At 38.5% G+C, this 17,890-nt stretch overlaps 1 protein-coding gene across 8 annotated transcripts in view; it reads left to right on the top strand.

The window, feature by feature from the left end:
* Positions 1–2,309: 2,309 nt before the first annotated feature.
* Positions 2,310–17,890, top strand: part of ATP11A (ATPase phospholipid transporting 11A) — a 115,940-nt gene continuing 100,359 nt past the window's right edge. For all 8 annotated transcript variants that reach the window (XM_087967247.1, XM_087967252.1, XM_087967251.1 and 5 more), the window contains exon 1: positions 2,310–2,932. In XM_087967247.1, the coding sequence (XP_087823373.1) occupies positions 2,894–2,932 (39 nt within the window). In that variant the 5' untranslated portion in view covers positions 2,310–2,893. The remainder of the gene's footprint in view (positions 2,933–17,890) is intronic.

Genomic DNA, 17,890 nt, shown 5'->3' with positions numbered 1-17,890 from the left:
ACTGATAAGTTGTTCACCTGCTTCATTTTTGTTTTCTAAGGCTGTGGTCCAAATACATTTTCCTCCTTACTCTTTCAAGTTTGACATTCCAAGGTCTCACTACATGCAGCACATTTTGCTTGTGCATGCTGTCAATTTCAGATTGAATGTGACCATAACAAAACTCTATTTTTCTTTTAATGGTTGGAACATAAACTTGGATAACCATCATATGTCCACAAAGTCTAATTGATATATGTTAACTGTTATCAGTTAACTAACTACATTGTCCCCAAATACACCCTCTACTGTGTCCTTCCAGACTGAAAGCAGCACTATTTCTTCTTTAACATGACCTTAGTAATGACCATGAGAAGCAATCTGATCTAATCAAATTAAGGCACCACATGAGAAAGCTGGAGACAGTAAGTTCTAGTCCCAGCTTAGGCACAGAGACAGCTTAGTGACCTTGGGCCAGTCCCTTTCTGGGCCCTAGGAAAAAAGCAAGGAAATCCATTGAACTTCTGAAATTTTACCAAGAAAACTGGAGTTTTTTAGACATTCACCAGAAATCAACACTGATTGAAAGGCACACGGACACAGAAACACACACACGAAATAAATAATGTAATTTTATGACAGAATGTGTCCAATTCCATTCCATTTTAGTTTGTATATGCCTGAGATGTCAGTATGTATTTGCTTCATTTCATTTTTCACTGTAGAAGTTCCCTGGGTTGCACAGCATACCGTTGCAGTTTTGAATGGTCTTTTCCTGCATGTCTACAAAGGAACTATGCATTTTGAAGGCTTTAATCGAAGTGCATCATAAACATTTATTAAAATTTCAAATGATCCGGAGGTCTTTCTCAATAATATGTTGAGCACCTTCTGATCTGAGAGCTCCATCAACTGGCACTGACTTGTCAATCATTTTATATTGTCTATCCACGTGGCTTCCTTAGTAAAACATGAGTCATTTACAACTGCCTCTCCCAGTCAATTTGGAATGATGTGATCATCCATCTCTAATATCTTCCTATATAATTGCTGCCTAATATAGGTGCCTGCTTGACTTAGCCAAGCACCTGGAATGACCTTCCTGGTCATGAACCTGCTGGGCATGGAGTACACTTCTGGCATTCTTTGCTCATTCCTTTCAGAACAACCCCCTCCCCATGATGAGGCAACTTAATAGGACTTGAGGGGAAATAGTTACATTAATTGTGAGTTTATGAGCAGTACAAATGCAGCCAATGAATAACATTAGTCATCATCTTCAGAACAAGGTTATTATTTATTTATTTCAGTGCGTGGGGCAAAATATAATGCACCGCCCTTCCTAAAACCCAGAGTCTTTCTTTCTGTTACTCTACTTGTATGAGTTTATTTTAACTTTTATACTTTCATCACTGATTCTAGGAAAGGGCATTGCTATCACCTTGGAATTAGGGATCCCGTATTTATTTACTTAAAACACCAGTATGGAGATTACTGTATTCCCCAAATCACAGGCTTAAAGGATGCCTCTCTCAAAGTGCAACGAACTCTTTCATGGCTCTTTCTGGCAATAAGAGTATCCAGGATGCTCCTTGCCACTCCAGCCCAGGCTGGAGCCCCTCTCAGAAGTCCTAGGCAAGGAAAGTCAGGGGCTCCAGGAAGCCTTCTCCCCTCCTTAACTTTTCACCGCTTTCGCGCGCTTTTGACAAAAGGGACTTGCGCCTTTTGTCCGTCTAGCATTGCCGTTTCTTTTCAGGCCAACTTTTCCCAGCCTGGTGCTTTTAGGGTTTTGGAGAGTATATCAAGGCCGGCCGGGAACGCGAGATGAATCCCCTTTTCACCAGACGTCCAGGAAGGAAAAACGAGGAGGAAATAAACAACAGCCTGTGAGGAATCTGAGGACAACTATAGTTGCGCTCTCGGCTGAACAAAAGGCGCATTGTTTCCCGAGTTCTTCCGCCTTCGGCTCCCCCTCGCGAAGATTTCAAGAGCCCCGCGGGCACAAGAGCGCGTCGAAAGCTGTCACACCACACCGTCTCGCGGTGGGGTGGGGGGGCGTTGAGCGCTTCTGAAGTTTGTTCTGGTGGTCGTCGAGGCGCCCAGAGGTTTGGTGAGCTGCCCGTGCCCGTCTCTTCCCAATGCACCGCGCTCGGCCGCCCCCCCCCCCCCCGTCCCTTAGGGCTCTAAACGGCCCAACGGCGCGTGTAAGGTAACCTCGCTTCCGATTTTGCTCCAGGCAGTCCTGGAAATCGGGGCGAGGAGAGCACTTGTGGGAAACAATGGGGCGGGGATGGCAGGGTGTCTTGCTCCTGGCGAAGAGATTGGACCGCGCATGCGTATGACGTGAGCTGCCTGGTTTAGCAGGGAAAGATCAAAGAGGGAGAGGGGAAAAAAAAACAACAAAAAAACCCCGACGGAGAAGCGAGCGAGGCTCGCGGGGTTGCGCAGGAAATCGGCCCAGCGCAGCGGGAAGTTTCTGGGAAGGAAGGGAAGAAGGAAACATCCTCGGCCGGTCTCCGGCCATCTCCGTGTGGAGCAAAGTTGCCTTTTTTTGTTTCTTTCCTCCATCTCCGCCTCCTTCGAAGCCAGCTGCTGCCGGCGCTGCTACGATTCGGGGCGCCGCGGACCGGAGCAGCGCACATGGGAAGACGAGCTAGCCTGGGGCACGCATGACTGAGCGGGAGCGAGAGACGAGAAGCTCCCGCCAAGAATACCCGGCGACGGGGCATGGCAGGGCAGGGCTGCGAGCGGGGCTGCTGTGAGGTAGAAATCCCAGCGTGGCTGCGGGAAGCAGAAGTGTGAGCCGAGCCGAGCTGAGCCGAGCCAGAAAGAATCCCCCACCACCACTACCACCACACTTGGGCGAGAGCAGCGAAGGGAGGGCGCCGCCGGAGCAGCTGCCAGTCGCTTCACCATGGATTGCAGCCGCCTCAGGACTCTTATTAATAGATACGTAAGTAAGCGGAGGCCCCGCGCTGCCTTCTTCGCGGTCTCGACTTTTACCTCTTCTACTCGGGGCCAATCCCGGATAGCGACCCCGCGAGCTGCCCCGTTTAACGTAGAAGCCCTCCTCCCCCACCTCACTTTCCATCCGCCACATGTTGTTTGGCAGCTGCCCCTGGAGCCTCGTACGCGGCTTTTTTTTTCTTTCTTTCTTTCTTTCTTTCCAGGGAATTGTGATGGCTTCAGATCCCGAAGGAGCTGAGCGAAGCCAAAGCCAAGCCGGCCCCTGGGTCTGTTTTGGGAAATGTTGATCCGGGGATGGGAGATAAGTCTCTCCGCCCCCGCCTTACTGTATTCGTGACAGATGAAAGAGGGAGGATTACAAGTTTTGAGGCTGCAAATATGGATCCTTTGGGTGCCCTGCTTGTTTTCCCCATTCGTGGAGGTTGCTCCTGGATACAGTTGACAGGCAGATGAGCGAAGAGAAGGGTTCGGGGCTCATCTTTGCTGCATTTAGTTGGAGGTATTTATGGAGGATGCCTCAGTGAGACTTTCTGTGCTTGATTTGGCCTCATGTAAACAGGCTTCAGATCCTAGTTATGCAGCATACCCTCCCTACATTTATTATTTCCTTGGAAATAAATGCATTAGTTCCAGGGGTAGCTATTGCCAAGACAGCGGTTCAAGCTGATTGCTTCTCCAAGAATTACTATTTCTCTTTCATTTAACTTTCTCATTTACTTTTCATTCTTCCATTAGTCGCATCCAGATGCTGCATGCCTTCCTTATGAAGATTTCACTTCAACTGATAATTTGCACCCTGTAATTTCCGTCTGAAGAAATTAATGTGGTAGCAATTAGTCAAGTTGATCACCTGGACTCCCCACCCCAACACTTATTTCAGCGTTTTTCTTTAAAAAAAAGTTTCATCAATGATTGTTGGGGGATAGCAACAGATTGTGTAATTAAAGTGGATCTTTTCATTACACCATCATATTAATTCCAAGTCTGTTGTATAGAAGCATGTCCCAACTGACTTTACTGGAGCTCATTTCTCCCTGTCTCCATTTAGACTGACTCCTTAATAGAATGGAAGCTGGTTGCAATTAAATACTGTGCCTTTCAATAAGAAGAGAAAGCCTGTTTTGTGAAGAACATATATTGGCAAGACAGTTCTATTGTACACCAATAGTACATGCATTGAAATTGGAAAGCCAGTTTGTACTCTTTTCTAAATTTGTTAAAGGTTCTTGACCTATAGAAGAATCACACATACTCCTGACATGGCATGTTTAGAAAAAAACATAACTATAAACATTTACATTTTACATTTTAGGAGGCTATTTCAAGCATGTAAAATCTCTGCAGGCCTGCTTTAAATATTATTACAAGCTCTCTTTTCTCAAGCTTTCTACTTCCTGATCAGTCATGAGTCTGATAATCCATCTCATGATTTGCAACTGAGGTCATAAGAAATAGCCCTTGAGGGATATTCTGCATGATTGTCCCCAGCAGGTAGCCATTGCTTGCTTGTGTGGGGTTTCTTCATCATTCTGTTACAGTCCGTACTTTGTTAACTCAAAAGTAAAAACTTCATGTAAAACAGCAGGACCTGATTGCTTTACTATTTGCATTACTGATGCTGACCAATAGTAATAAGAGAAATAAATCTAAGCAAAGAGAAATGAATCACATTTTGTTTAGCATAAATATTGAATTTTCCTTGAAATGTTATCTGGCTGTGAGTGTTCTGTGTATAAAATAAATTAAAAAGAGTGCTAGCTGGCTGTGGGTGTTCTGTGCAGAAAACAGGGTGGGGGGAAAGAATGACAAATTATTCTTCATACAGATATTTTGCATAAAATTTCAGGTGTCATTTATTCAGATTATTTCAGTACTACTAGTCATGTTATTAATCAGAAATTATGAGGCACAAAAATCCTTACACCATATGGAAAGTTTCTGCCTGGCTTTCTATTATAATCAGAGTCACTTTCCATGATATGGACAGCCATATAAATGTGTTAAATAAATAAAATAAATGAATAAAACCAAGAAACCAAGTTAAACAGAAGAACAAAGAGGTGTGTATCGTCTATTACAGGACAAACTTCGCTATAAATTGTAGATAGTCTTTAATATTGCAGCTCCATGAATTAGTTGACATCAGCTAAACTTCAAATTGGCATGGTGTGTTATAATGTTCTCTGCTTTATTCTAGAATTACTTAGACCCTCTGGATTGATTCCCACCCCATGAATGTATGTTAAACCATCCCTGACCAATGGTTCCTCAGGCTCCAGTTGAACTAATCAGTAAAGAGGAGCCGATCACCTCTGGGTTGTAGCTTAAATCCATTATTCTGTGTCCTTCAGACTGAAGCAGCTCACAGCCTTCTTATGTTCAACATCTTTTGGATCCTTCAAAACAGCTTTCATGCCCCCTTTTATTCATTTTATTAATTCATCTTTTCTCAAGGCCCAGTGCTGTTTCTAAGATGGTTCTATATTTTTGCAAGAACTGCCACCAAGCCAGAAATGTAGTATCCTATTATTTTGCTTTTGCTTTTTGTTTTCTACAAATGTATAGCTTTGCATTTGTCTCAGTTTAGTTTTATTCTGTTATTTTTGGCCTTTTTTTCTAATTTAAGATTGGTTTAAATTATATTTCTGATTTCTAAGATATTAGCTATCTCAAACAACTTTGTGGCGTTGCTAATCTGACAGTTGCTTCCTCTATTATTTCTTCCAAGGCTTTAGTAGTAATTTTGAACAGTATAAGACTTAGAACTGAGGTTGTTTACTCCAATTTGTTTTGGAATCATTGTTGAATTCTCATTTGAGAACAGTTTTCAAGGAGTCTGTATCTATTTATCATCTATCTAGTCCCCGTTTAACAATTTCCTAATCACAAAGAATAGGCCTATATTGTTAAATTCTTTGCTTTGTTATATCATATTCTGTAGTATTTCTACCATTTACCAAGGAAGATAGCAATAGCACTTAGACTTATATACTGCTTCACAGTGATGCCAAGTGAAATAAGATAACATAATCCAGTTTGACAATATTTATTTTTGACAAATGCATACTTTTTCTTTTAATTACCATACATTTTCAAGTACTTATAAATTATTTATAATCAACTCCAGATATTGGGGTCAAAATTTATTTATTTATTTATTGCCAACCATCTCGACCCAAGGCAACTCTGGGTTGTCTAAAATTAAACTATAGATTGCTGATCTACAGTTCCCCAATTCTTTCATTTTCTCCTTTTGGAAGATAGCAGTATCTATTAGTCTACAAGTCATCTAGCATTTCACTGGTTTTCCATGATTTCTCCAGATAATATATAAAGGTTCATCAGCAAAGACCTTTAGTAATATTAGGATATTAATCATTTCTTCTTAAATACATGTTTTTCTCTTTCTGTTATTTTGAACATTAATGATATCAGTTGTGTATTTTTGTTATCGCATTCATTATGGGAAATATCCCGTCAGATCACTGCCATACCTATTTGATTCTGGGGCATATAGTACTATAGTATATACTTTAGTAATACAATGTCTAGAAAAATATGGATGTTGTTGAGTTCTATTGGTTATTTAAGTGAACTGAAACCAGATTTGAAATTTAATACAGATAGCCGAAAGAAGTAATAGAAACAAAATGTTTAAGATATAAGGAATTTGAATGAATTCCACATTTGGAGCATAAAATGTGATTAAAGTTCATATGGGCACACTTGTTAGAAACATCTTAAACAAAATTTGTCTTTTCCCAGATAGGGTCATCCATGTAACTCCAGAAATGTCACAGCTGATTTAGATGCTTCATGAATGCCATTGTTCACTCTGAATCACATGTTGTCCTTTGAATTTGGATCTTTGTAGAACGTTATAACAACTATATTCATATCTGGCATTTTTTATTTATTTGAATTATATCCCATCTTTACAGATTGGTGTATAACCAAACCAGATAACAGAATTTAGAAGCAAGAAGAGAATATAAGCCATAAGGTTTAAAATTATCAATAAAATTGATCCTAAGATTGATCCTAACAACAATTAAAATTATGGTGGGGAAAAAAATCTGTACAGGCTTTTTAAATATTAGGATTGGAATGGCTGATGCAATACGCCTTCCCTACAATACGCCTTCCCTACAGAAAGACAGGACTTTAACAGCAGAGGGTTCTTCTGTGTGTCTTAACAGTTGTGTAAATTCAAATAGGAGAAATGGACATCAGATAAATGGGCTGTAAATGGTTTAAAACTTTAATTTAATTGGACACTATCAACACCTCAGAATAAATCTGCTTAGCAATGTATAAATGTACAGATATTTTATAATAGATATCTTGTACCATGTGCCAGTTAGTGTCCTAGCTGTGGCATTTTATATCAGTTATAAATTCCCAATGCTTCTCCAGGGTAACCCCATGTAGAGCATATTATTGTATCAATGTGGAATGCAAACAAGGCATAATGGTTGCTAAGTCTGACTAGCTTAGAAAAGGTTGTATTAGGCACAAAGGTGCAAAAACTTGCTAAATGTAGTTATTCCCAGTGAATCCAATAACACCCAAAGATTCAAGATTGCAGATTTTTAGAGGGTGTAAACTCCCTCTAAAACAGGCTAAACTTTCATCTTTGAATCCAGTTCCCTATTTAGCATTTACTCCTCTTTCAGCTTGCTCTGTTCCAGTTCTTATTCAACTTAAACAATCTTTAAGGGTACAAATTACTTCATTAAAGTTGAATAGTAAGGGCCAATAGAGCTTCAGGTATTAATGATATTTCATACTCCAGGTGACACCTGGCAGTACCTTCATGCATATTAGTAGAAGGTAAAATATAGTACTATGGAATATCATAAGTCATGTAGGAAAATCATGATCAATGTTATCTGGGAAAAGGAGCAGGGCTATATTTCTCTTGACTTGTTCTGGTGTTGGAAATCTACCAAGATAACCCCCCCCTCAAAAAAAAAAACCTCATGAAGATCAAATGGGCTCTATCAAAATGGATGAAAAAACACAATTTTATCTAATAACTGAATGGACCTACAAAAGTATTCCATACATAAAAATGGAAATAGTACGAAATATGCAAAATAGAAGTAATTGTGCAGAAATAATACACTCCTTGGACTGAGTCACATTGAAAAGTCCTTTATGCATTTCTGCATTAGAGTTTTGTACAACACAGATTTTCAAACATATCATTTTTAGCAACAATGTGGCTTAACATATTTTGGTCAGCAATTGAAGATAGAAGTAACAATTTTCTAAAATGCTACCTCATGAAGCATTTCATATTACTATTGCTTATATTTTTTATTTTTCTTCTGGGCTAAAGGTTAAAAGTTACCTTTAACAAAGTATTGGCTTATAACCATAGCTCTTTATGTTCTGAGGAAGTTTATGAATAGAATTTATACTTCACAGCTACTTTTGGAAACAAGGCAATGTTTGACTAGATTTCCAATTTGTTTACAAACATTTTTTTTAAGTGTGTAAGAAATCGATGGGGAAGTTGAATACAGAAATGGTTAAGATACATTGGTTCCCATCCATTGTATTGGGAACCCTATCTGTAAGGCATCTACAGTAAAATAATACATATGAGAAATAAAATTTTATTATGGGAACCTTACTTAGTTGGAATTTACTTAAATGGAAGTGTAGAGTATACTTACTTTATCAGGAATCTTCTGGAAATTAAGAAGCCAAAATGTAAGAAGTGTACCTGGTGGGATAGAAAATAATTGCACCTCTGTTGTCTGAGGAGCAAGTAAAGAGATTGCCCCATAAGCAAATTTGGACCTTCCAAAAGAGAGAAAACTTTTAGACTAATAAGTGCTTATTTTATGTTTAACAGAGCCAATGAAAGCCTTGGAGCATTTAGCACAGGGATGTCCAACTCGCGTCATCATGTGACGTATCGTGACTTTTTTCCCCTTTGCTAAACCAAGCATGGGCATGGCCAGTGCATGATGCATCTGGTCCACAGGCCGCGAGTTTGACAGCCCTGATTTAGCACAATGTATCCCGGGTTAGTGCAAAAAGAGAGAACAACATGGATCAGATATGAAGCCAATTATATCTCTTTGGAGGCCTCTGAGAAGATGTATAAGAAGTAAAAGCTATGTAACAGAATTCTTCCTAAATTGGCAAAGTGTAGGTTTTTCTTTATTAATATCAGCATACTATGTGTTTTGCTTGATTAATTCCATGTTTCTTATAAGCTAATGAAAGATTATTACTTACTGTAAGAAGTTCACAAGACATTGCTGACTATATTACTGAATCTTTTGCCAGTGTTCAGTTGCAACATCTAAACAATAAGCTTAAGAAATTCATCTTGATGTACATATGCTTGTTGATTGCTTAGAATCAAAACTTGAATTCGGGGGTGGGGGAATCAGACAAATCTGAGCATCTGCAAAATGCCCTTTTTAATTCAATTCCTCCACAATTTTATAGAAAAAACTAGTATGAAAAGCTAATGAGGAATTTAATAATCTAATCTCATCTTTAAAATGCAGCAGCTTTAGCCCTTAGGTTGAAAATCAGTCTTTCCATATTCCAAATGCATTAAAGGCAATAAGATCTTAATAGTCCATTTTTCATATTTTATTTTGTTTTGTGTTGAGGAAAGGGGTCTTATACATTAGTTTGAGAATCCTCCTACTTAACAAGATATCATTCATTTAAAGTAGTCTAAATTTGCATGTGCTAGTTCCTGTTGTTTGTGTTGGAACAAACCAGAAATGCAAGGTCAAATGCTTTGAATATTTTCTAGATTCAAAGAAGCAGAATGTTGCCAGTTAGCTTACCTTTTGGAAATTATGGACAATGTAATTTTCTGTGTATAATCTGTGCCCAGTCTATAAATTAAACTGGGATTACATCGTCTGTAAATTTGTGGTTATTAACTTGTAGAGGTGTGCCTTAAAGGATAAACAAACAAACAAAACAGATTCCTTTCCTTCCTCCAAAGAGTAAATAATATATTTATCACCTGACAGCATAAATATAGATGCAAATAGTTGGAGTTTCTTGTGGTTAAAATGAAATGAGATGTTACTGGTGAATAGGAATCCTAATGTCCATCAAGGAGTATTGAATGGATGGTATAACAAGAGTTACAAGGAAAGTTGTTAGAAGAATAATGCACCTTTAAATACGAAAATATTGTATGGCTTTTTAAAACTAGAGATTCACTGTTTTCTTTTTATTGATTGTAGTTGGATTGAAAAAAAATGAATCCCACTCATATAGAATAAAGGAAATGGGAGTAACAGGAAACGTAGGCAGTAGGAAAAGGCTACTCTATTTATAAAAATAAAATATTTTCATTATTTAATTATCTTCTATCTTAATAGAATTACTATGGTATAATTGCTCTGGAAGCAATAAGAATGAACTTCAAGGAAGATAATACTGGCAAAGGAATAAATCACTTGTATCAGTCTATGGACTGGTTTAAAGGGGAAAAAAAGACAGTCAATGAATAAAACAAGAGAGATGATAATCTCTAACCTTTTGGTATCCCCTTCTTCTCTCAAACCAAATTAAGAGTGAACAATGACTTGGTGAGACATAATCAGACAAAGTTCATATTCTGTCAGAACAAATCGTGTGAGTGCTACAGGCAGACAATTGAAAGGCAAACCAAGAGATTTTGGGATCAGCCTCTTGATCCCTTGTTTTGCATCCTGTATAGTCACAAGAGTAGGTGCCACAGAGGTCCAAACTGACTGCTGCTGACCAACTGACCTGCAGAAAAAATGGCGGAAGATTTCATGAAAACAATAGTTAATATGTTATCAGGAAAATTCTCTGGGTCCTCAACAGCAACAACAAAAAAAAACGAGGTCTTTGCAGATGCTTTTAATTAAACTCCTGGGGACACTTAGCCAACACCTTACAGGGCAGAGAAAGCACTAATCTCTCATCAACTTTATTTAATAGCTGCTACCACTTAGGAGAAGCCAGATGATACAGTCTGCAGCAGCCAGCCATTGAGTAGACACAGACACTAATTTACGATGTTTCATTATTACAGGGTTTGTATTCTTTTTAAAAAACCTTTAAAATAATGTTTAAGCGCTCCTGCTTTGTATGAATACATAGAAGAACACAATGATTGTAACAATACAATGCTGCCCTCGTAGAACAAAATCCTACTAAAAATAAGAATAATGCACTCTGAAAAGTTCTGATTGGAACAAGAATCAATTGTGCCTGTATGCAAAATGGATAGAGCCAAGTGAGCAAAAGTGGTGCAGAAGAGTAGCACAGAACAAGAGTGGGAGAAAGCTCAACAACGATGGAGGATGGAGTTTTCAGCTTGGGTATGCAACAGGGCAGAAAAACAGCACTCGGGGAATCCTCTTGGCTCCCACCCCAACTCAACATACATACTGCGTTCAACATAGGGACTTTGGATTTTTAAAAAATGTACTTTGAAATCTCAGCATAAATGCAGAACATGAGCATGAATACATTTATGACCACAATTGAGGCCAAACTTTCTGTTGCTAAATGAAACAGCGGTTAAGTGAATTTTGCCCCATTTTATGACCTTTCTTGCCATAGTCGTTAAGTGAATCATTGCAGTGCTTAAGTTAGCAACATGGTTGTTAAGTGAATCTGGCTTCCCTATTGATTTTACTTGTTGGAAGGTCACAAAAAGTGATCACGCGATCCCAGGACACTGCACCCCATCATAAATATGAATTAGTTTCCAAGCATCCAAATTTTGATCAAATGACTAGGGGATGCTGCAGGAGTCATAAGTGACAAAAACGGTCATAAGTCACTTTTTTCAGTTACATTCTAACTTTGAACAGTCACTAAATGAACTGTTGTAAGTCGAGGACTACCTGTAGTCTGAATCTATCCTTTCTCCGACTCAGAAAACCAGTCCAATCATTGTATTTTACTACTTTTAAGGTCAAAAAATAAACTATTACCAGTATTTTGTGTGAAGCAGAGTTGGGCGCAGGCCCATGGACACAACCTCCTCTGCATAAACTTTGTACCTGAAATTAGTACATAAATATGCTGCTCCAAGAGAAAGCTAGCATAGATGGACCTTTCAAGGGAAACTATGCCAGCATGAGGTCCCTAGCTGTACTATCATTGAGTCTCCAGGAGGTCAAACCTCTTCTCCTCCTGGATTATCAGGAGCCATCTTCACTAGGGAGATTTGCATTACTCGTAATGCTTTTATTCACCCTTGAGTATCATAGACTGGAAAATACAAATGTTTGTTCATCACCCAAGAGCTTTAACCTGCACATGACCCCTATGAGAATCCATGCTGCCAAGGCTGTTCTCACTGGAGTCTGTCTTTCCCTGAAGTTAATCCATGAATTGTTTTAAGGAGTGTAACAAAAGTAGAAGAGGGATTTGTAGAGCTTTCTCTGTGCTAAAAGGGTCACTGCAAAAAAGGGACCTTTGCTATGAGTCATGCCAAATCTAATGCTTTTGGGAAACAACTAAGCAAATCTATGGAGATGAGAACATTTACTATCTACTATTACTACTGCTGAGAAAGTCCTTCCATTGGCACAGAAGAATTCTGTAAGTGATGGGAGATAGAGTTATAAAGCTTTAGTTTTTCCAAACTACTATCTCAATATAAGTATAGCTCAATATATGATTCAGTGGCATATAAATTTATGTAAATGAATACATTAAATGCATTGCACATTTTCATACAGTATTTACATTTAATCTGCTGGTTTGCCTGCCTCATTTATATTTAAATTAGTAAATGCTTGAGCTTCCTTGACATCTAAAGATGTTTTGTGTTCCAGTCTTTGCTTTGGAATGGTTAGTGTTGGGCATCATCTGCTGCTTCAAGTTGTGATCATCACCGGATGGGCACCCATATTCAGGAGGAGGGCTTCTCCTTTCCAAACTATCATCACCCTCAGGAAGAAAATGGGTTGGCTGAGCAAAGGCATTGCCAATTTCTGTGCTGTAGGAACTGCCTCTCCTCCAGCACAGGTTTGGCTTCAGATGTATCACCTTTGACACCAATCCAGGATCAGTAGCAATTCCATTGTGACACTTAGGACGCTAGATGTAGGAGGATTTGAAGCTGTGTGAATTCAGACATTGATGAGCCAAGACTTTCAGTGGCTGCTTCTACTTTGCCTCTTTGATCTCAGAGAGAAGTTTCCTCTCTTCTCATGATGCAACTCTGCAATGCAGAGGAATTTTAGAGGGCCTTTAAATAAATTACTGTAGGATACCATGAAATATTTCTGTATGAGGAGTATTTAGAAAAGATCCTCAGGTTTTTAATACCAGGGGAAATGGTGAGAATCAATTTCTTGAAAGTGCAGTTCTTTGCTTATTATACCAACAGAATTGTTATTTTTATTAAAGTAACTCTATTAACATGAATTTATAAAGTAATTCAGCTCTAATTTCTTTTTTGGTAGGTTTTAGTTTAGTTGTCTTCAAAACTAAAACTATACATATGTGATGATTTTTAAAAGAATGATGATCCCTGAGTTTGGCTGCTAAATATTGTTGCTTTTCAAATTTGTTCCATTGAAATACAGGATCTGCTTGTCACACATTCCAGTTGCTGCAGTTCACCGAGCAAAGCTATCAGTTGTGATGCAACAGAAGGTTATGTTTTTCACCTAGCTTGTTGCAGAGTTTAATGCTGATCAGGGCTGAGAGGGATTGGTTGCCTAAGGTGATCCAGCTGGCTTCAGCACCCAAAGGAGGATTAGAAGCTGGTTTTCCCACTCCTAGTCCAACCCTTTAACCATTACATCCATTGGCTCTCAGTATAATTTCTAAGTATTTTGTAAAATTGGAAATTTAGTCATGATTTATGTTGGTAATTGTTTCATTTGAACTACTGAGCTACAGTCAAGAATGATCATATTTCTTCGGATAAGTTGCTCAACATTAATTTGTTCAAAAGTAAATTGTGCTCAGCATAAGAAACCTGCACTAGATTTTATTTAATTTTCCAAGACTTGAGGAGAAACTTTACTAGAAATCTTTCCATTTTGTTTTGTTCTTTTCCCTGAACAGGTTTGAGATCTTTTTGAAAAATACTTTAAAAGATACTTCAAATTTTCCTCCAGCACTACTTGAGTAGCATTATAAGAATGCGATAGAAAGAACAACAACAAAAATCTTACCAGCTGACAATCAGGGTCTGTGTGATCAGCTGTGCTGTCTGTGTGCTCTGAAATGTAAAAAGCTACTTAGTTGAAGTATTTAACTATTCTTTCTGTTCAAGCTGGCAGTTAGAAAATGTGCAAAATCAAATGGCCTCCTTTAATGGTGCCAAATGTAATTTCTAATAATTCCCATAATTAAAATTTATCTGTAACTGTTTACACCCATAAATGTGCACACTGCTTTTCATGCTGTGCATTATCCAGTGTGCTGCCTGATCCAGTTATGAGAGGTTGCTCTCAGCTTCAGAGGCTTGAATATGTAGACATGATGCTTTTATCTTTTGGATTTATAAGTTTTCCTCCCTTGCTGTCTTCAGTTATTTCAGCTGGGTGGATCCACAGGATAGTGAATCCATATTTGAATGATGAAGTGTTGCCAGCAGTCTTAAAGAGAGGCAGTCATATGTCCTTTTCTTTAAAAAACAACAACCCACATTTCCTATAACTAGAGGTCTTGACAGGTTCTACCTGTCACAAATATCATTTGTGGGGCTAGGTTTAAGAATGACTAGTATTTGTGCAGGTGCTGAAGTTTTCTGGGGGGGAAATACAACCATGTTGGCACATTTGAGTCTTGGTTCAACTTTGAAAAGTCTGCTTAAAAATTGAGCTCTCTTTTATTAGCATTTGCTCTGAAGAGCAATAATAAAGCTCTCTAAACAGGGCTTAGCAATGTTTTGTTTGCTGGCATACTTAATGATTTTGCAAGATTAAAAAAACAGGGCTTCTCAAGAGTCACTTAATTTTTTGTTGGAACAAAAATGGATGGAAAATGTAGGAAAGTTCAAGAAGATTGATACAATTTTAAGTAGAATGTAATTGCAACATCCTTGATTTTTCCCCAATATAAAATGTATGCAGATAGCCCTTGACGTATTCATTTAACAATGGTTTGAAGTTAGGACAGCCTTGGAAAATGTGACTCAGAACCTGGTCTTGAAGTTACAATTGTCTCACATCTCTGTGGTCCCATGATTGCAATTTGGGCACTTAGCAACTGGCTGACATTTAAGATGGATGTCTTGCAATCACCGGATCATGATTTGTGACTTTTCCAGCTGGCTTCTGACAAGGAAAGTCAATTGGGAATGTTGAATTCACTTCACCAGCACCATAATTTGCTTAATATCTGTGGCAAAAAAGGTTGCAAAATAGGTCTCATTGCATGACCCACTTAATAATGACCATATCACTTAACGATGAAAACTCCACTCCCAATTGTGGTTGTAAGTCAAGGACTACTTGTAGGTAATCACCAATAATGTAAAAACCAATTATGTTTTCATAAAACTGATAAGGATTACAACTGCACCTTTCTACCGTATGATTGCAAACTTTGAAATTTGGTATACAGATAGTCCTTGATTTACAACAGTACCTTTAGTGACTGTTTGAAGTTACAATAGCACTGAAAAAAGTGACTTTTGACCATTTTTCATACTTAAACTGTTGTCGCATCCCCATGGTCACATTATCAAAATTCGGATACTTGGCAACTGATTCATATTTATGACAGTTGCAAGTGACTTGGGATGATATGATCATCTTTTGTAACCTTGTGACAAATAAAGTCAATAGGGAAGCCAGATTCTCTTAACAACCATGTCACTAACTTAACTGCAGTGACTCACTTAACAGCTGGGCTAAGAAAAGTTCCAAGTGTCTCACTTAGCAACAAAAATTTTGGGCTCAGTTATGGTCATGAGGACTACCTATATGGCATTCAAGTAAAGTTATAAATTTGTTAAGGATCACGGAGAAAATATAAGGGAAGGGGAGTCTAAGCAAGAGCTAATGTTCTGACCCAAGCCTCGTTCCAAGCAAACAAACACCAGAGATAAAAGCAAAACCTTTTTAATGCTTCTCTGTGAATTCCATTCATTCACAGTAAAACACTATTAACACTAATTATTCCAGATAAGAACAAGCCTTGTCACAGTTGTTCAAGGCTGCCAAGAACACTAGATTAAATTGCACGGAAATATTCAAAACCAAAAGTCTCCAAACACAAACCAGGATAGTCCGAACTTCCACAAGATTTGAAGTGCAAGAACTTCTTTGCTTCCTGCAAAGCCACCTCTGAAGGCTGGCTTTTATCCCTTAAGGGAGAAGCATCACCTTGCAGCCTTACTCCTAAGTGGCCCATGCTGCTGCAGCTGCTCTTTCCTTCGAGCAGCCCTGCACATACATGCATTGGGCACAGGCTTCTCAGGGTCCTCTTCATCACTATTGCCAGCCTTCACAAGCTCAGAAGGCAGCACTCCACTCCCTGATGGTCCTGGCCCCATCCCTGCATCACACACAGGCCCCTCATCCGAGTCCTTGCTCTCCAAGACCTCCGCCATTCACACTTGCTGCCGGTGAACCACAATAGCTAAGGAAAATGTTGATCAAAAGATGATTTATTGTGATAATGGCTGTTACTACTGTATCTTACTGACCCAGTTTGTGACATTTGGGAATTATTGTCATGTTTTATGTTGATTCCACTGCTATCTTAGCAGGCAGTTTCACTTAGTGGTGAAAGTATAAGCAGTCATTCCAAGGTTACTCCAGTTCAATGTGCTGTAGGGCTCCAATCTGTCCTTAGTCCTATTTAACATCTACATGAAGGTCCTGAGAGAGGTTTCCAGAATTCCAATTTGCAGCAGTTTTGAAGCAAAAGTATCTTGATGCACTCTGGAAATATCCACACACACTATTGTGGAAGTGGGAAAAGACACAAAGAGAAACCTAAGCAGATAGGTTTCTCCATTGCAGATCAGCCTCAAGTAGAAGATCCAAGAATGGGTCCAGGAAATCTATGGGACTTTTGGGTCAGAGCCATCACAATAGCTTTGAACTCATTTCCAAAGCCTTTGAACTCATTTCCAATGTCTGTAAGCAACCAACAAAGCTCAAAGAGCACCAAGAATTCCCCAGTTCAGACATGAGCTATATATATTTTCCGTGATTTAATTAATTTCATTCTGCTTTATATGCTTGTTTTTACCAACTGGAATTTGTTCATTGGGGTATGATATGAAGTCTGATAGAATTTGGGTAATCCTTACATGTTTACATAACAAAGCTTTGCTGCTCTAGATAAATTGGGAATGTGTTCTAGAACTAAGCACTCTGTACAAGGAGTAGATAAAGGAAAATTGGAAAACTCCTAATACATGTTTATATTTTTGCAGCTTTGTTCTAGTTCAGAATACATATTTTTATACATGAATAATTTATTTGAACTGGTCGATGATTGTAGGAATCCTTTCTCTGAATAAAGATGCAGGGATGGTTTCTGGCTACATCCCAGATTCAGAAAATATCTACTTGTAGTCTGTTACTTCCTACAGTCTAGTTGCTATTGGTTACAAAGTATTGCTGGTGCATTTTCTATTAAAAACACTACTGTATAATATCGATATGGCAGTATTCAACTAAGGAAATGTCTTTGATTAGTAAAGTCATATTTTCGTTTAGAACTCCATATTGGATGTTCTTTGAATGAAGAACATGATATTAGATGATGTGAATTAGCAGTGCAATCCTGCTTAAGGTTTACTTCTGGGGAATTCTCAATATGTTTTGTGTGGACAATTCTCAATGAAATGAAGGCAGAGAATAAATATGGATTATCTTAACGAAGATATTTTTAAAAGTATTCAAAAACTTGAGAAAATGGTACTAAGTGCTTACATGTCTGTTGTAATTATTGGTGGTGCCCCCCCCCCCCATTTTAATGAAAGAGA

This window comes from Notechis scutatus, chromosome 5 (genome assembly GCF_049901735.1).
Source record: "Notechis scutatus isolate UNSWTSFEM ecotype Mainland chromosome 5, rNotScu1.2, whole genome shotgun sequence".
NCBI lineage: Eukaryota > Metazoa > Chordata > Lepidosauria > Squamata > Elapidae > Notechis > Notechis scutatus.
Note: the sequence above shows the minus strand (reverse complement) of the source record. Positions and strands in the feature narration are given on the sequence as shown.